This window comes from Porites lutea, chromosome 4, assembly GCF_958299795.1.
Source record: "Porites lutea chromosome 4, jaPorLute2.1, whole genome shotgun sequence".
Lineage (NCBI taxonomy): Eukaryota > Metazoa > Cnidaria > Anthozoa > Scleractinia > Poritidae > Porites > Porites lutea.
Window position 1 is genome coordinate 739,345 of NC_133204.1, and position 20,912 is coordinate 760,256.

General features: G+C 38.4%; 1 protein-coding gene and 1 long non-coding RNA gene across 2 annotated transcripts; both read right to left on the reverse strand.

Annotated features, from left to right (window-relative positions):
* Positions 1-1,086: 1,086 nt before the first annotated feature.
* On the reverse strand, positions 1,087-6,398 carry LOC140933999 (uncharacterized). Its single transcript, XR_012165102.1, has 3 exons — positions 6,276-6,398; positions 3,151-3,409; positions 1,087-2,579 (listed from the first exon to the last, which is right to left on the reverse strand). It is a non-coding gene; the product is annotated as an uncharacterized lncRNA (long non-coding RNA).
* Positions 6,399-9,976: 3,578 nt separating this feature from the next.
* Positions 9,977-20,904, reverse strand: LOC140935116 (uncharacterized). The gene is made up of 8 exons (XM_073384649.1): positions 20,346-20,904; positions 18,045-18,251; positions 17,297-17,493; positions 15,608-15,759; positions 14,829-14,893; positions 13,959-14,098; positions 13,238-13,319; positions 9,977-12,385 (listed from the first exon to the last, which is right to left on the reverse strand). The coding sequence occupies exons 1-8, from the start codon at positions 20,830-20,832 to the stop codon at positions 10,764-10,766; spliced, it is 2,952 nt and encodes a 983-aa protein (XP_073240750.1). The 5' UTR covers positions 20,833-20,904; the 3' UTR covers positions 9,977-10,763.
* Positions 20,905-20,912: the final 8 nt, after the last annotated feature.

Sequence of the window (20,912 nt, forward strand, 5' to 3'; positions counted from 1 at the left end):
AGGGCGAAGTGAGTAGCCAAGGCCAGCACCTTCACGATTTCTGCCTGTATTAATTAAAGTGTAGTACCTTAGGTCTTCTTGGAGGCAGACGTTATGTGAAATTGTTTAGAGATTTTTGCTTTTTTCCGCAGTTCATATCATCTTTATTGTATACGTAAGTTTTGTTGGATCTTACCTTCGAAAATTTCAGCCAGAAAAAAGGCTCCTGAAAATTCTAGGCGACCTTTTAAGGGTAAACATCCGTTAAAAATGGGCAATTATAGTAGTTTTTAGATGTTCGAAAATCCTAGGAGAGGCAGGCAAGCAAGAAATTTTACAACAAATGTTTCGAAAATTCTAGATCTCAAATCGTCTTCCGAACAGATATTTTCCGAAAATTGTCGTTGGGTGCCCCTGATCATGATCATATCTCACCTTAGTTAACTGAATGGCAACATGGTTTTGTTAAAGGTCGATCTTGTCAGATTCAATTGTTTCCAATCATCAATGGGCAGCTGCTCTTGACGAAGGAAGACGAGTCGATATGGCCTTTTTGGACTTTTCCAAGCCCTTGATGGAATGAATCATTTAGTTTTACCGTAGAAGCTGTGAAACTTTGGAGTTTTTGGCTCACTACCACATTGGTATGAAAATTAAGTAATCGTCGTCAGAGAGTGGTGCTAGATGAAGTGTCTTCTTCTTGGTCAGATGTCTCAGTTGGAGTCCCTCAGGGCTCTATATCAGGGCCTTTATTTTTTGTTTTATGTATCAGCGATCTTCCTGAAGTTGTTCATCCCGGCAAAACAATTACCATTTATGCAGAGTACTGTAAATGTCCTTGAATCATCGACACCGTTGATGATCTTGTCACAACAAGAGCTGGATTATCTGCATCAGTGTATTCTTGACTTTCCTTACAGCGAATCTGTCGAAGGATGGGTTCTTAGGAAAGCTTATTTACTTTCTCCACAGACTCTTGCTACTCTAGCATTGGAATTCGAAAAGAGAGACAATCTGACGAAAAGTCAGTTCTTGCTTAAAAGAACAAGGAATCCACCAAAATAAAATCTGGCCTTGTAACAGGAAACGACATTTTTTATTCTCAATGCTTATTATTCGTGAATTTTTACCCATAAGATTTTTTCATTATGCATAAGCATACCCAGTACTATGCTACTACGTTTGTTAAAACATTATACTTAAGTTACTTTCACCATGGAAACTGGACTGTTTGACCTACTTGTCTCTCCCAATAAGCCATCAAGTACAATCTCACTGAAGAATTATAAAGCTTATTTCGTTGTCATAGTTTTCCTGTTGCGCATACAAAAATTTGATAAGAAGGCTTCTTGTTTATCGTTTTTCGCATAATATTGAACAAGCAAGAGATTTTCACAACTATGTACACAACCGAGAGAGATTTACACAACTACATACATAGAACTTTCTCCCCCAGATAAATATATGAAATTTCATATAATTATTTTCTTTTATATCCGAAGCATTGTTGGCGGTTAGTTAACTGGCATCAGTCGTTTGTGTAATAAAAATTATGGTTCCCTCAGTGTTCCGCTTTAGAACTCAGTGGTACTGATAGGCTGCTGTATGTTAGCTTATATTTTCTGATACAAAACATCATGTTGCTAAAATCTCAATCAGTCTACTGTCTCTATTGATGCTGCTATGGTGACATTACTGTGTAGATTGCCTCTTTTACCTTACTTGTTTCAGTATCAATGAGGGTTTCTGTTAACAAAATATAAAATATTGGCAAGTTCACAGCGACAAACCGTTGAGTGGTGCTGGATCTTCCAGTTGTGGACCTGGATCAGTATAATAGCAACTTGTATAAAATACAAAATGGCAAACTGATCCTCACGGCAAGGCGATGAAGGAGTAAATTAAACCAAGGAATAAAACCAAAAAATATATTGAAACAAATTTGCCCAATATTTCGGTTTGAAAGACAAACCTTCTTCGGGGGCTAAAAGAAAACGAAGATAAAACTGAAAGTATGTACAAATATAAAATTAAAACTATAGATTGTGATTGGTGTAGGTGACTAAGCAGGGTTTCTGTTCTTGTTGCTATACACGAGTTTTATACAGTATACACACATTAGCCTTGGGCTACGCTCTTGACAATGACAGTTGTAGCTTAAATGAAATTGACATAAAGTATCTTGTTGGAGGAAAATTCAATTGATCACTCCAGAAAATACCATATCATACCATAATGCTCTTTGTTTGTCACCCCCAAATTTTGCATGAGCCATATGTTCAGTTTCTCTTGGGGCCATTTTAACTCCCAAGAGAAACTGAAGGCAATACTTATGCAAAATTTTGGGGTGACAAACAAAGAGCATTATGGTATGTTATGGTATTTTCTAAAGTAGTCCATCGGCATTCTTGTCGTCTCCTTGGGATGATTGTGGTAGATGTATTTGTGACCCAGCGTAAGATGTATCAGCCGTTTGCATTTGCCGCCTCTTTCTGCGTTGAGCCAGCGGACATTTGGACCAGCAGCAGCATAAGTAAATGGCCATCGCAAGAGTAAGTAGGATTGATACAGCAGAGATTATTCCAGCTTTAGCTTCATTACTATAAAAAGAAAAAGAAACGAAAAATAGAATGGATAAAATAATTTTTGCTGTCATGAATGGCAACAAAATGAGATCAAACTGTGCTGATCAAATAGACTTGACCAAGAGCCTTTTAGAAATTTTAGAGAGACAATTTCTTCGCTGGTTTTCTTCTTCTATTGGAAAAAAACCTGAAAAGCGAGATACAGAACAGTGTATGTGAATATCCTCCACCTTTACGAAATTAATTTTCTAAAAGGCGGTTTCCCGACTTAACTTCAAAAGAAAGAGATTCGATCTTTTTAGGCCCTCATCCTTCGTCAGAGCGCAACAAAGGATTGTGGGCTGTATGTGGAATGAGCCGTAAGTATCGTTGTTGGTGGAACTTGGTAATATAAAAATGAGAATAATTTAACAGCTTGTCTCTTCACCAACAGACACCTTTGAAATATTGGAACGGATATTTCGTTTCTGTTCATGGAAACAATAAATTTTGTCGCAATTGTCTACCATTTGTAACTCATTTAACAACTAAGTAGTGTTGTAATCATAATTTAATTATGGTCTTGAGTGGTATCAATGGAATTTACCTTAGAAATACTCGGCAGCATTTTGCCTTATCGTTTTTGATACAACACACTTGATTATCCTTGTCATCATATGGACCTGGGCAATAATCACGGACATGGCCGCCCTGCTGCTCACTGCAAGACAAACCTCCTGAAAGGCAGCAAGAAGGAGCACCATACCAAGAACAACATCGTGTCTGATCCGGGGAGTCATACGATCGAGGGCAGTAGTAGGATCTGAGGAGTCCTTTGGCAGGACACCTGGTAAGACTATGCACTGCTGAGAGGAAATAATACCGGGTACACACAGTAAGACTGTGACTGAAACTCCACCAAAATATTTCTACCTTTTTAAGGGAGCTAGAACTTAATATGTTGTTTAAGCCCCACCGTGTGTTAGTAATTTTATCAACTGAGAGATCTCCTCTGAAAAGCTCAGAAGAGCTTGCAGTACGTTTCCTGCCCATGTATACCGCCAAAGACCAAATGCACAATCTGATATTAACTGTACAGTGATGAGCCAATAAAGGAGACAAAACTCCTGTTACGATTTTAGCACCCGGCGATTATCTGTTGTAGGCGTTTCAGGAAAAATCGTTTTTGTGCTACTTAACGGTCGCTCCGTAATTAATACTAGAGCATTTTGCTGTGACAAAGTTTTCGTCATAACTTTTTCGTTTTTAACGCGATGGCTGCGAAACTTTGCAAAGAACAACAGATATCATTCGGCAATAGTACGAAATATTCCGATTTCATTGATGGTAAATAGTTCTTGAGAAATTAGCGCTTAAAAGGACCCTACTGTTCAAAGAAAATCGCGTCTGGTAAAAAAACTTGCTGATATTTTTTACTGAAATTTCTGGTATCAGCTTTAATTGATATAATAAATATGCCAGAGGAATTTCAGAAAAATCGTTGGAGCAGAAGTCCGTACAACTAAAAGTCGCTCATCCGTCCCTCCTGGCTGAGGCGCGAATTCCTCACAGAGCTGCCGCTCGTGCTCATTTTCTTGTCATAAACAAAGTTGCTGGACAGTTCTATCTGAGCTTCGATACAAGGTAGCTTACAATCCCAATACCTTTTTCCTGAATTGGAAACAACGTACAGCAGGAAAAGCCGTTGATGAGGATGCATTGCAATACATCAAAATGTTTTTGTAGCAAGAGTTTGAACCAAAACTGCCAAGGGATATTTTAAAAACGTCGAGGAACCGGCAAGCCATTCGACGTCAGAGCAAGGTTTGGAACAATTTATAGTGCTTCTAAAACTGAAAAGTACCTTTTAAAGAATAGCACGATAGGCAATCGGCTTCTGTTTTCAGAATTAGCAAACATTGAATTTACTTGTCCCGAAAATTGAAACTAGTGTCTCCTTCTTCCTGATAGTAATTTATCTTTGAAATCACAGCTGAATTTTGAGCGACTTTTTTAGTTACGGACTTCTGCTCCAACGATTTTTCTGAAATTCCTCTGGCATATTTATTATATCAATTAAAGCCGATACCAGAAATTTCAGTAAAAAATATCAGCAAAATATTTTACTAGACGCGATTTTCTTTGAACAGTAGGGTCCTTTTAAGCGCTAATTTCTCAAGAACTATTTACCATCAATGAAATCGGAATATTTCATACTATTGCCGAATGATATCTGTTGTTCTTTGCAAAGTTTCGCAGCCATCGCGTTAAAATCGAAAAAGTTATGACGGAAAATTTGTCACAGCTAAATGCTCTTGTTTTAATCACGGAGCCACCTTAAATGAATGTTTTTTGCTTGGTTCTATACATTCGCCTCCCAGGCCGCGGCAGACATCCTCACTGTCTGCTTAAAAGCAAACTCTAGTGCACGGTTGTGGCTAACATGAATCTTTCCTGAGGTGGATTTTAGTTGCTGTCTAGTCCCAACCGAATTGTCCATGTTAAGGAGTACAAGTCCAACTGTCACCTGATCACTGGCCCTTCTTCTTTACAACACAGGAAATTATAGTAACGTACTACATAACTTAAGAACCGGCTTTTTAACTATGAAATAGTTATAGCCCCTACTTATTAAAGCGATAGTGAGTATGATTGTATCAGCTGAAATATTTTGGAAAAGGAAACGATCGGAGACAAGCCTTGACAGAGCAACAGCCGCTAATATCATGAGTCAGTCATCTGTAGAAATTCTCTTTAAAATAATATGCTTAAGACTCATTAACCGAGATTATTATAATTAATATTATATGTTCATGTTAGCCATCACATATTTTGAAAATAGCATATGTATACTTTCTTTTTACATTGGGGATCTTCTCAGAAATGCCCATTAGGACTTGCTAAGATCTCCTGCTAAATGTATCCTTACAAGTACTGTATTGTGAATGGCGAAATAAGCGAATTGAATTGATTTCATGTTTTGCAATTTTCGCACACTTGAGGTCATATAACACGAGATGATTCCTTATTGCTCCGAAGTCGTTAACTTTTTTCGAACGCTCGACCTTCTTAGTTCTTTTATAGGACCTTTTATAAGCTAAAAATATTTTTAAAATCATGAATCACTCCGTTCAGCAATAGGGACTAGAAAGTCATGGCGACGACGGGAATAAGAAGTTCAAAAAAGCAATGGTTAAATGAGCAAATAACAACCCTCCTCGTGAATCACATTTTTTGGTACATTTCTTTTACGTTTCTGCAGGACTAGGAGTAACGTAAAATTCCTAATTTCACATTTTAAAGAGAAAGTAAAAAACAGACTTTTTTCTATTTCTTTGTGAACTTGGATATGCTTTTTAGGGATTCAACTCCAGGAGAGTTCACCGATTTATTTTACAAAGAGAGCGAGTTGGAACTAAGTGGGCTGAAGTTTTCAAAAAACACAGAGGCACTTTCAGGTAAGTGACGTTGTTTGGCGCCGCTGTTGCTTTCTTTACTTTCCGCTAAACACAAAGTTTCTTCACCTATAATTTTTGTCATTAAATCATTGAGAAATCAGAATTTTGAAGCATCATTTAGCGAATCAGCGATTCGCAATTGTGGAACTTTTTCCCTACTCAGCTGATTAAAACGGAGATCTTTAATACGAATTTTTCAAAAAAAATTTCTAAGACACACTTTTTCCTAAATGCTCTTCAAAGATGAAATATTTCATAAAAAAGAAACACTCACCCGAGACTATGGTAAGCAAGAAAGCGAGAAACGTGATAAAATGACGATTTATCATATCTCTGATGTACTGTCAAGTCAAACTGAACTTTCGGGCCTCGAGATGTGCTGTAAAACATGTATTTGAACATCCGTTGGAGCTATCAACAAACAAGCATCAAACCGCAACAACGCTGTACAGGAAATAACGAGCTTGACACACAGGCGACAGGAATGGTATCTGCTCTGACACCTCTCGATAAGGTTCCTTTGTTCCGGGACTGTCCCGCGAAATTCTCCATCATTTTTTCAGTTTTTAAGCTGAGAAAAGGGATGAGCTATAAAATGATATAGTAGCACAGGTTTTAAGCAGCTGGAAAAAGCCATTTCAAAACCAGGCATAAGCTTGGAATGGATCTTTCATGCAAAAACTGTACGCATAATGTTTTAGCTGCCCCAGCTGGAAAAACCATAGGAGTTTGGACAATTTATTGCTTTCAGCCCTTTAATAGTCAATTACACGTGCAGCAACGTCTCTTGTTGATTAACGGTGAAAACAATTTAAACGTGTTCGTTGCAAAACAAGAGCAAATTATTTATTCAATCATTTATATGGAGAGGGAGGCCCTTTTGCCAAAAAGAAGACTTACGTTTGCGGACAGGATTATTTATAGAGCATTATTCATTGCCCGTGAATTTAACGATATTGAAAGAACAACTGTCTTATGAGGCGGGTCGTTTTCTTCTTGGCTGCGTTATCTTTAAGAAACCACAGTAGTTGGGGTGATAAACACCCCCAGAAAAGAAAAAATATATATATATCAAGTCATTTTCGCTCCCCACAGTGTATGTGTATATAAACAAACAAGTCACCGGTTTGACCAGCCCAGACGTGGTTTACACAGCGGAGTTTGTAAATTGAAGCTAAGTTCGCTTGCCTTGCCATGGGTTAACCGTATCCCTAGCATTATAAGCTGCGGGATATTCGCTTATTCTTTATAATTCCTTTCAGTACTCTTGAACACGATGTATAAGTTGTTGCTGAGAAGAAAGTCAGTTTAAAGGCCTGAACAGCACCGCCTTCCCAACTTCCCTCTTATTGCCGGTATCACGGCCAGGTCTTGGGGCATGATAATGACGGACTTGTGATCGCTTTATTATCAAAAGAAGCATTCTGTTTAAAACAAATATAACGCATAACAAGAATACAAACGTACAACGGAATTAACCCTGCCAAGCAATTAAAAAAATTCTACACAAAACAAAAAACCAACATAAAATTGAAAAACGAAACTACGAGTTACATGTTGACTAAAATGTTGGATAAGGGGATTAAAACTTGTTCTTGAAGCCTCTTCAGCTTCCTGAGCACATCCTGCTTGTACTTATTTGAAATCATTGCTATATATACACAAGGAACTTTAACTGATAAACCCCACGTTTTTTTGTAAACCTACAAACCTATTTTACTTGCATGGACCTGGTGTTCACCGAATGGTTTTCCTTTAATGTTCTTTAATGCCCGTTACCTGGCCCACAGATTATTGGCGTTTTATCGAGAAAATACGGTAATGAATAATAATAATAGTAATAATAATAATAATGATAATGATAATGATAATGATAATGATAATGATAATGATAATGATAATGATAATAATAATAAAAAAACTGAAAATAGTGAAAATAGTGAAACAATTCAGTGATGATATTGGTATGGAATTTGGACTTGAGAAATGTGCCAAAGCCAGTTTCAAGAAAGGTAAACTGACCTCAACTGGAAACATAGTAAAAGATGATGACAGAGAAATACAAGAGTTGGACCAGGAAGGAGTATACAAATACCTGGGTGTAGATGAAAGTGATGGTATCTAGCATAGCAAAATGAAAGAGAAGATAAGAAAAGAATATAATAGGAGAGTAAGATTAATCCTAAGAACTGAGCTCAATGGAAGAAACAAAATAGAAGCTATGAATAGTCTTGCAGTCCCAGTTGTGCAATATAGCTTTGGCATCATTAACTGGAAAATCTCAGAACTGAAGAAGATTGACACAAAAACACGCAAACCATTGAACATGCACAAGATGTTACATCCTAAAGCAGATGTGGAAAGGCTGTACATCCCAAGAAAAGATGGAGGTAGGGGCCTGATTGATGTAGAAACAGCATTCAAAACAGCAGCAATAGTGCTTGATCACTATCTGAAGCACAAAGAAGGGCAATATCCAAAGCAGGTGCTTGAACATGAAAGATCTAAAGCCAAAAATTCAATATCCAAGAATGCTACTAAATTCAAAAGGGAAGTAACAATGCCATAGATCGAGAACAGAGAAGATAAATCTGCAGTCACAGTCACCACCAACAAATGATTGTCAAGTAATTTGAAAGGAGAAACAAAGGGACCACTTGTAGCAGCTCAACACCAGGCAATAAACACCAGAAACTACCAGAAAGTAATACGTGGCCAGCAAGTGGAGAGCAAATGCAGAATGTGCTCGCAACATAGAGATAGTGGACCATATCGTATCTGGATGTGAGGTATTAGCCAAAACAGAGTACATCTCCAGGCACAATAATGCTGCAGCATATCTCCATTGGAGCATATGTAAAGATCATGATATAGAGATTACAGACAAATGGTACGAACACGAGCCAGAGACCGTGACGCACAATAAAGATAACAACATCACCATCATGTGGGACATGCCAGTCAATACTGATAGAACTATAACAGCGAACAGACCAGACATCATCGTTAAAGATTCAGTGAATTTCACCGGCAAACTTATTGATATGACTGTTCCATCAGATAGAAACATCGCACTGAAGGAAACTGAAAAAAAAAAGCAAGTACAAAGACCTAGAACTAGAAATACAGAGAATGTGGCACATGAAAATCGTAGTGATCCCTGTGGTTGTTGGTGCGCTTGGTACAGTGAAGAAGGGTATGGTAGAAAACATCAAGAAAGTATCAGAGAGAGCTACTATGACAGAGATTCAAAAGATCTGCATGCTGGGATCTACGCGAATCCTCAGAAAGGTGCTCAGTGTATGAACAGAATGATTGACTTGAGTGACTGACGTTCTAGGTGCATGGTTTGCACCAGGCTGATGCACAAAAAGAACACCAGCAAAAACTATGATAAAAGAGAGAATAATAATAATAATACTTTAATCATCCTCTCCCCTTATGGGGCTTTTCAGGGATAATGAAACAAATAATTTAAATGGAAAGTACCATATTTAAAAATCCAAACTGGTAGGGGGCAAACCACCTGGCTATTTTTACAAGCGTGGCCGTGGATTCAAACTCGGCACTACCGAGAACAAATCGTGCTAGCGTTCAGAGCAGGACTAGGTCCAGCGCTCTAACCGTTCGGCCACGCTGCGTCCTTATATTCTCGACCCCAAGGCCTTCGGTCTTTTTTGGATCGAGATTAGGTACGGGAGTAAGCTGCTTACAATGCATGTTTACTTTTAGGGCGAGGGAGCGCTATGCATATCCTACGAGGGGTTATTTTTGATTTTGAAAGCAAAGAAACATTAGGAGAGGTTGAAAACGCACTCAATGGGGCGGGCGGGCGGGCTTAAGGCGAAAGAACCCCTTATACGCCTAATATGAGTGAGCAACACTACTCGAGAGAACAATTGAACTCGCGCACCGACCAGAAAAAAGGCTGCACTGTAGGCATGGAGACGTGGGAAGTTACCAAGGCGGATTACATCAAATAACAAACATCACGTCAAGCAATTTTATTAGGGTCCAACTTTGCAAAGGTCTTTAATTCTTCACAGACGAACAGCATCAAAAAATTCGAATTACTTTTAAGCACAAATTGAATCCACAACCAAAGGTTCATTTTGGAACCGTTGGTCACCTTGAAATTATCAAAAGATGTTGACTCTGGAACAAATTTTAATGGCTGATCAAGTGAGGGTAAAAATGAGTAAAATGAGACAAAAACTGTCGGCGTGATGATTCGCTTGTTTTCTATCACTAAGAATCCAAAGATGAATCCAAGGAAGAGAAAATACTGAAATGCACTCTTAGGAGGATTAGATAAATTTGAGATCCAAATGTTGGCTCATAAAAAAGCATACTGTGAATAAGTCGTTTCCAATAATACTTAACAGCGCTAAATCATTGTAGAACACTTTTTTGGGTTTCTTCTGACTGGTTAAAGAAACATGTTTAACAACCTTTCGATTACCTCCCAAAAGAATTCGTGCAATGTAAGATGACGAGCGTTATTATCGTTAGCAAATATTATATTGCTTGGGAAGCCAGAACAATTTTACCGGGAACTTTCCGACCAGTGTAAGTGAACCTGTAAACGTGGAATTTCTTCCAAAGAATGTTCTAATCCATTTTGTTTTATTTTCTTATCTATTATTATAATCCCAAATAAAGCTTTGATGTGGTAGACACCTGCAAAGGAGAAACGAGCAATTTAATCCCTTTTTATGACCTTCCAACACAGGAGGTTGGCGGCAACAGAGTACAAGGCCACTCAAGTGCCTGCTGTTCGTAGATCGTCACTTGAAGCAAGTCCTTCTTCGGAATCTCCTCGGTAACCGATTTCGCCTTCGGAGGTGACCTCACTTCCGAGGATGATAGTTTGTTCCCTTAAGCCTTTCAGCGTGTCTGACCGACTGCGATCGTCTTCATTTTCTTCAGGAGATTCTGGAGTGTCAGACAGCGCAGTTTCCCCGTTCCCATCTTCCACCTCTGTGTCAGAATTTACCGGGGTGCTGGCCTCTTCTGCAGAGCTATCTACAAGAGAAACAGCGTCTGTGTACAGCGAGGCAGTACTGCCTCCTGCCGTTAAGTAAGCCGCAGTATCAGTATCAGAGGTGACATCTTCTTTGGCGCTCATAAAAGACTCTGTGTCACTGTCTGGTTCCGGGCTTTCTGAGCGAACAGGTATTGGCTGGTTGCCACGTTGTTGATTTTCGGTGTTACGAGGTATGTGTTCCTGTTGTTGCTCATACTCTTCTTCCTCGTCTATCACAGTGTTAGTGGAGATTTCCAAAAGAGAGCCTGAAGGCGACATTTCTCCATTAGCGTCACCTGTATTTGGAACGTGTTCTGAAGAGGAGTACGATTTCATGACTGTGTACGGTTCCTTTCCAGGTCTACCGTGAAAGTTTATTTTATAAGTCACAGTTTGCTTGTCATCACTCGCAGATGGACGAGACGTTATCTTCTCTTCAAGATGTAACGCAGAGAAATCAGTTTTTGTGTCACCTCCATTAGCTTGCGTGACAGTTCGATGTACTTCAGACGACACCGCGTGTTGGGTAAACGTTGTACTTTCATTGGAAGCTCTAAACGCGTGATTTTCCTGATCAAAAAAAGGCTCGTCCATAAGTCTTGCAACGTTTGGTTTCACGGACACAACAACATTGCTATTATTACTGTGTTCAGGAATTGTGACGGTGCTGACGTAAGACTGTTTAGAGGAGACCACGTGACGCTGAACAGTGCTTGTTACGGTCTTTACAGAGGTCTCGGTCTTCTCTGTCACGTGACGGCTTCCAGTGAATGACGCTGCCATGGTTCGTCTAGATGAAGGTGAAATACTGAGACTGCTGCGGTATCCCCCCGACTTCTCTTCTGTGCTCTGCTTTCTGGTGTTCGTAAGATCCAAGCTGGGCATTTTAGGCTGTACATTCAGAGCACTTTGAAAAACGACTTCGTTCTTTTCTTGCTTGTGTTTTACGGACATTAAGCCCTGCTGTTCGACAACACCCACATAAGCAAGGTCCCCTTCGTCAGGAGTAGTCATATCAGGTACCGAGCTGACAGGATTGGGGATGTAATCTTGAGAAATGGTCTTGACTACGGCGGCCTTAACAGGCGAGTCTATGTCGGGAGTTACGGGAACATGAAACTTCGGATTACCGTCAGCAACATCTTCTGACGAGGGAGCATCAGTTACATCTTTACTGGCCGTTTCCAAGAGAACATCGTCAATGTTCACTTTTTGGGTCTCTGTCTCCTCAGTGAAGTCTTGACGTTTTGTGATCGGTGGTGCGCTCTCCTGAAGTTCAACTTGGTTTTGCTTGATTACTTCAGCTGTTTCTTGTTGTGTCATGCTGGCCTCTTTGGCCTCCTCAGTGGGTTCTGAAACTAAAAAAGTAGAATGAAAGATGAAGACAAAAAAATCACACCGGATGTAATTTAGAAGTACTTAGCAATGATCACGCCTAAATTATAGACCGCGATCGTCACAGTCGTCGTTGTTCACGGTCTTTTGAACTCCCTCAGTCAATTGAGGAGAACTGAAGTGCACAAAATCCCGTTTAGACCCATTCAAACAAAAGCTCTTCAGCAATACCATAATAAACTGCTGCTCGTTTTTTTCCGTATTCACGTTCATGATACGAACTTTATCATTTTGGCATTTTGGTGAATGGTAAGTCCCACTTATCTCTCCCTACAATGTCAATGCACTTTAAGCAAATCGCGAAAATTAGAATATAATTACTGAAAATAAACTTTCATCACTGCAAGCTTACTTTTTAGTCCCTTAATCAGCCTTGAAGTTACGTTCGCAAAGTACTGTATGATTAAGAGTTTTGAAACGATCTTAAAAATCCGCTTCTGGAGTTCTAAATTGTCCCTTTACCACCTTGGTACCCTGTGTAACTGTGCTTACGGAACTTGCGCAGAAACAAGTGCAACTTTTCCCAGCTTAACGGGTGTACCATATGTTTTGGTACTGGGCTCTGTTCGCGCGCTATTAAGTGAATGAAATCCTACAATGCGACCATTCATATGGTCTATATGAATAACCATTTCAATACTACACGTAATTTTTATGATACCGTTAGTTTTCTGCTGTAAGTATTTTAAAAAGTTAGTTTTTAAAAAATGTTTTCTTTGATACTGTTTAGTGTAAGAGGTCTAGATCATATTCATTAAGACCAAGCGTCTGTGCAGTAATAACAATTCACTTCCAATCATCGTTGTACACTGTACCTTGCTCTTGTTTATTTGCTGGACTCAACCTATCGCGGACTGCAAACTGCCTTTTCACCAATTCTTCGTTGATGTTCACATCCTGAAACCCCATGATTTATATCATTAACCAGTCAGCTTTGTACAGCTTTTAAAGTACCAGAAATATTATTTCTCTGCTTCTATCCATACTACATTTGCATCTACGTAATAACTAACACAAAAACTATAACGAAAAAAGTAATCATAATACAAGGTGTCATCGTACGGCACCTGTTTTGGCTTGAATATATGTCGTCACCTTTGGATATTAGTTAAATATCCAATACAATGGAAGCTGTATTTAGCGTTCACCCTCTGTTAAGTGGTCAGTCCTAACAGTTGCAGTAGATAACTGTAGTCTGAATTTAGTGGTCGGCGGGCCTTAATAAAGTGTGTAGTGATTGCAATGATTGGCATTGTCCAATATAAGGCTTAATCGTTAGTGACGAATTACATGTAATCAGATTTAGCGAATCCGTAGAGCAGAAGGAATCAAGAAGTGTAGGAACAAGGATAACAAACGGGATAAAACTCAATCACAAGACGAGTGTTTCAATTCATTAAAAAGTGGAACCTTGTCCCTTCTCGGACGAACGGGGGCCCCTTATATAACAAAAGGTTTGACTGCTATGTAACAGCTTTTTGCTGTAAATTCTTGGTCATGGAAGGATTTTCTTATTTATGTTCATTTATTTCTTACCGTCTGTCCAGTAGTGTCAATCAATTCCAGACAAGGTATTTCACCACAGTAGTTCACTACTCTTGCCATCAATGAAACCCACTGAGCACAGTGACTAAGCCGCTCAAATTCATCAGTGGATTCTGCACTCCATTCTTCACCTAAAAAAGATCAACAGTGTTTAGGATTAGAGACAAAGGAAATCCTGAATGAAGTAGGTTGAATGTGCTGGTTTAACATGAGAATGCAGTTTGGCTAACACTGATTTCAAAGGGCCCCTCACTACATTGTGAGGTTGTCATGGGAAAGGGAATAGGCTATGGAGTAAACCCTACGGAAATCCAGAGTGGAGCCCCTAAGGTGGATTGGTGGTTCAATGGATGCCCTTGGCATCTCCTGCAGCTGAACTGGTGCCAAATGGCATGCTCCACACTTCTTTGGATCCCATTGGTGCAGCCAAGAGGGGGACTCTGATGACTGGACAACTCAGGGTCTCCATATCAACTATCCAGGTGTGTGTCCTACAGAGGTCAGCGTCATTATTTTCAGTGTCGACACAACATGGGAGGCTTGTAGATACGGGTTATAAGTCCAACCTCCATAGGCATAGAGGAGGATGCTGCAGACAGCCTTTGATGGTGGGAGAGGCCATTATTGTTCACTCGTAAGCTACTGCCCATCTCAAGCCAGGCCAGTTACATGTAGGTGCTGACCTGCCAGAATCTGCCTGCCTTTATGCACTCCACAGCCACACCAGATGTTGCAGCACCACCACAGATTGACAGCAGTGCACAAGATTTGTCTTGTGAGATGCCTGCCATGTGTGTGACATGTAATAATACACCCTATTAAAATCAAAACTAATGTAAACAGAAAGGATTCTTTAATTACCTGAAGGTTTTACTCCAGCTAAATAGCACTCAATAGCCTGAAATGGAAGCCCCCTGTGTTCCTTCCTGATAGATAAACAAAGGCAATGCAATGCTTTGTATTCCTAGTATTCACATCAGATGTATATGTAATTTAATATCAACAATGAAAATTGACTACATCTCTAACTGACAATATATGCAGTGCTCCAAGTTGAACTACAGTTTTTTTCTATAAATCAAATTTTGGTGAGCTTAAATTACAAAAATTGTTGCCAGACAAAAGTGTTGGTCAACATTACACTGTACAAGAAAAGTAAAATCAAAATAATAATAAAAAAATGATCAAATTTTGACGTGGATGAGACATCTCAAGGATTAATACCTAGACAGACAGATAGTAAGAGGTAAATTATAGAGAAACCAAGGCATAAGTAATATTTCATGCATGTTTATCTCACTTTGAAAATTGCAAACAAAAATAGTAGCAGTACAGTGGCTTGTCACATAACCAGGGCAATTTTACTGCAATTTTAATGGCCATGTTTTTTCCTCTTTACATGACAACCAAAACTTGTTGTAGTTACTGCTTGGAATGCTCATATCTAATGATTAAACCATTTGGCCACTGTAAAGGAAATAAAGATGGGAGTGTTTGCATCATCCTGTCTGTTACTCCTTTTAAAAAGCATTAAACTATTGCTGAAAAAATGCAGCAGCATTTTTTCAGAGTGTCTATTATTTTTGTGTTCAGTCTATACCAATATTCCTTTCCTTGTCAATGAAAACGTAAAACCTTACCTCAGTTCTCTTAATTTTTCCTTGGAAATTTGCCCAGAATCTCCAAAGTCCACATAATACAACTCTACTGTTCCATCTTTGTTGATTTCCACAATGCGTGCTCTGTACCATGATGTATCGAAGTCAAATGGAGCACAGCAAATATCTCCAACCTAGGATAACAAAAGCCACTTTAAGTATAAAGTAGATATACGTATCTATATATATATATTTTAATATTATTCATTATTTTTGGAAAATTTGACAAACATTTCTTGTGATCTCCCACATGGGTTAAAAAATTGCCTAAAAAACCAAAACAATATTTGACTTATGTAGAATGGACAGAGTGCCAAAACTGGTACAATAGTCTGGCTAATCAGGTTAATTAAGTGGCAAACTATGTGATTTCTTCAAAAACTAAGAGTAGATTTGGTATAATAAGATTTACAGCCGACTCTATCTCAACAGACACTTTCCTAAAATGGACACCTTGAGTTATTCCCAGATGAACTAGTCCCAAAAGTGACAGTCTTAAAGAGGGCTGAGGCTCTCCATGTTGTTTCTGGTGTGGTTCAATTTTATCCTTGGTTTAAATTTTATTTCCCTTTGTTTTTGCTCATTGTAATGTATGATAATGAGTTTGAAACAAAGGAAAATAAAATTTAAACCAAGGATAAAATTGAATCTCAACATTTCCAAAGCAAAACAACTTTGAAATAGAATTTATGTTTGTTATATTTTCTGGATTATGCGATTTTAGTTAATTATGGGCTAGATGCTTATTTGAAATTGTAAGCTATTTCTATTTATTATATAAACACCAATGAAATACCAAGTGAGCTTTCGCGCGAAAACTTGATATCTTCACACTTGAAAATAACATGTTATCTTCACATGTGAAAATATCACCGCTGCTATGGCTTCATAACAAACTGCACCTTTCAGACCAAAAAACTACTTAAGTAAAATGGTTTGGCATTTTCATTTGTGTTTATATAATAAAAAGAACATTACATGGTCGCTTGGAGATACGAAATTTCTCTTCTTGTGTTGAAAAAAATAATTCACTCGTTTGCTGCGCTCACTCATGAAATATTTTTCAACACTTGAAGAGAAATTTTGTATCTCCATGCGGCCATGAAATATCCTCTATTTCTGAACTACATTTGTACCTTCAGCATCTTTTTCAAAGCAAGTTCTAGTCTTCTTTCTATCATATCAAAATAAGTTACCAATAACATGCAAATAATTTTCACATGAAAGGTGCTTAGTGCACCAGGTACATTGCATTGATAAAGAGGATTTGAGCAAATTCAAAATGGGCCATTGTACAAAATAGCACCAACCTATCAAGGCCTTGTCTGTCGTTTTACCTGTCAGATAGTTTTGATGAACTTACCAGGGCCCAGTTGCTCAAAGGCAGACGAGTGCTAACCCAGGGTTAAATTTTAACCCAGGTCTCTTTTTCTTTTCATCAAAAGCATTTTCTCGGACAAATTTTCTCTATTCTTTTTAGAGTAGCCAATCATCAAATTGTTGACAAAAAGAATTAAACTGGATTTGCTTTTTAAGCTTTCATATCTGAATTCAAATTTCGAACTAACCCTGGGTTATCTTAACCCAGCTTTGAACAACTCAGCCCAGTACAATAACCACCAGGTTTTTGACCAATCAGAACAAATGTTGTATTTTATAAAACATGCAAACCTTGAAAGCATTAATGACCGCATGTGCCTCAGAGGATGAATAAAGTTGTGTCAATTCGTTTGTAAGTTTGTCCAAATCAGGAGAATCTTTTGTTATAATCTGCACCCAAAAATGTCCAGGACTGTCGATAGCTGACACAAAAACCCCATAAAAATCTTCTGTCTTTGGAAATTGTACAGTGCCTGTTGTTGAGGGAGCTGAAAGAATAATAAAATTAAGAAAATGACAACAATTTAGTAAACGTGTGTTGTGTAAAAAAAATAGCTGATGAACAGGCCTAATACGGGTGTTGATATACATGACACACTAACAAAATAAATTTTGAATGAGGCTTTCTTTTCACAGCTGCAAAAGTTGTGTCTATAATCCTTCACCCCGCAGTTCTTACATGTGATTTCCATATATTCATAACTTCATAATCATCCTTTCATGAGTTTATAACGAACCAATTCAACGACCTGCTCTCAGTTGGCTTGTTGGCTCAGTTGGTAGAGTGTGCACCGGTATGGCAGAAGTCAAGGGTTTCGAATCCCATACAAGCCGGAATTTTTTTCAGGCTTTCTTTTAGCAACTGCAAAAGTTGTGTCTATAACTGCAATGATCTTTCATATAAAATAAATTTTACCTTCAATTTTATAAGATGGGTTAGTGCATTTGTTCACATTGAGTGAAAATAATACTTGAATGAATAAATAAATAATTAAATAAAAAATCATAACAAAAGTAGTAAATATATCACAGAACTAACCCAGAGCAGTTTCCAATGTTCTTGGTGCACGTCTGTTTCTCTGCATTCCTGTATCTCCCCTACGAGCCCAAATTTCCTTATCTTCTGCTATCTTTTCATCGAGAAGGCCCTTAGCACTTGCAATTTGATCTGACGTTCCAGTTATAAGACACTTGCGTAAAGTACTTGACAAGTTCTCACCATCTCTATCAATTTTTATCTTTGCCCCTATGGTAAAAATACAAGTTCCTAAGAATGTAAAATATGTTTGAACTCTTCCACATTCTAGATGTACACTGAATGTCTCCAGAAAGAAAATCATAATAATGATAATAATAATAAAGTTGTCAAACAGAGAAAGGGTTGAACGATCTATCTACAAGTGTGGTTTTCTACCCTGACAGAAGCCCATAATCATACCTCCATCTGAGATGATGAGTATCCCTATCTCCATCATATGGGAGCCCCCCCCTCCTACCAATGGGCTATTTACACATGTAATGGAAGATGTATTGCCAATTTTCCAGTTATAAGTAACCAAACTGACTTGGCTTCTCCTTTACCAACCTTTTCTGGGCTTCTATTTTTGATATCTTTAGTAGAAATGTAAGGATTCTGTGGCTGTCTTAACCCTTTAAGCCCCAGTATCCACAGACAAATTCTCAAGATTCGATCTCCACACATTTTCTACAGAATTAGTTAAGAAAATTTGATAAAAGGGGCTATTGCATTTAATATCCATTCCCCTCCTCCCTGGCTGATGACCTAACTTTTCTTCTTACACTTGAAGATTAAATAAAATTGCATTCAGCCCAGAAGACTTCCATAAAATCATAGGCTGATTTAGCAACAGAACGGGAACGTCAGTTGAAGACAGCCAGCGCAAATTAAACAAAATGGTTTGACCAATGGCGCCACGGCAAATTGGGCACCGGAAGTTGTGTTTAGTCCTTTCCGCGTGTTTTGCTGTCGTCAACTGACGTTCCTGGCAGCCTAATTATGAGTCCTAACCCTTAAGAATATGGGTGTACCCCTGAAGAATTTTGGGGAAATTAAAGCTCTAGCCTGAATTTCATCTGATTACTTCGAGTCGTTACTACTCCCTCAGTAACATCTGAATCGACCGGCCATTAATGCCGTCCAGTGACGTCACTACTCCTTGACCTTTGCTTTAATTCATGCAAAAAGTAAAACACGATTTTCAAGTGGCAAACCAAGAAATATCGTTTGGAAATGTTTGCATGATACAGAACTGCTTTATTATTTTTTTTATCAAAATTCATGTTTAACTTTCAAACTATCAACTGCATGTAGTACAACTCTGAACGGTTGTACTAAATTCTATAATCAAACTCGGTCGCAATTACGCAATGAAATAAACACACACACGGAACACTTAGTTCAAAAACACAATGATTTGCTTTCATTGAAAAGAAGCTATTTGGTCCTTAACGAAGAAAAAAAAACAAGGAGAAAAGAGAGAAAAGCTAACAGAATCATTACACCTGATGGTAAAAATAGCCAGAAGGTCGAATTATAACATTGATCTCAGAAAACTTCGCGTAAACATAGTCACCCGCTGCCGACACTACAAAGTGGCTCTAAATGAAAAACCTACCGACTCTCTGCAATGATTCTTCATTCACAGTTCAATTTAGCATTTCAGTTTCGAATACAAGGGCAATTTTGCTGTTTAAGATAAAGATTAAGCTTATCGAAATGTTTGAACTAAACGAAAGAATGCCAGGGATGCGATCCGCTGAATATCAAGCGACAATCCCACTAAAATTTTTCATAATTATACATAATTATGTAAATGTTTAGACAATCAACCAATCAAAATCACTACCCGGTTTTCTGGTAGTGAGTGACGTCACTGGATGGCATTAACGGCCAGTCGATTCAAACATTGTTGAGAGGAGAAAACGACTCGAAGCAATCGGATGAATTTCAGGCTAAAAGCTCCACTTCCAAAGAATTCCATAGATACATACATACATGATTTTTATTTGGAGTCTTATACAATAAATAGTATATCAACTAATTCGACTAATTCCGAATTCCATGGTTCCTCAACCGGGGGGGGGGGGGGTGGGGAATAAAATGCAATAGCCCAAGATCAAAACATTTTCTCTTTAGTTAACACTTAATTAATACTTGAAAACTTTCTCTTGACTATATATTGATGTCGTAAGGAGAAAATTTACCTTGAACGCTCTTGGGACGAAAAAAAAGGGATAAAATATATTAGCACAAAAGGTGAAACCTTAACTTTTGTTATTGACTACTGTCAAAGGCAACAATGACAGGAAATGTCCCCACCTGAAATTGAGCTCATGTTTCGTATTGTTTGTCCTCCTTTGCCAATTATTCTTCCACAAGCACGCTGAGGTATGAAAAATTCTTCAGTTCTTATGACTGGTTGTTCCGCTATAATTTTCTTCACCAATATTTCCGCACGTTTTGCCTTTTCACGTTCACCTTGAATCAGTACAATCCTCTCTCCTTTCTCGTTACCTTCTTCTTCATCCTTCATAATTACACGAGCACCGCTATCCTTCTCTATCTTTTTAATATTCGCGCCAGACTTTCCAATAATTACTCCGACAGCCGAGCGAGGGACTTTCACTTCGATGGTCTTTTGATTCGAGGAGGCAACACTTTCGCTTTCTGTTCCTTTCGCATAATCTGCATCTTCCCCCGAAAAGTGTGAGCTTTGACGTTTCCTGTACCAGAGATAGAGCAATAATGCTATGACTGGAACTCCGATAGCTATCGCTGCTCTCTGCTCGTTGGAAAGAGAAGGCATTCTTATTTTTTAGATATTGAAAATACAGGACTATTCCATGTGATACCAGCAACTTTATTTAGCCTTTTGCTGTGCTACCT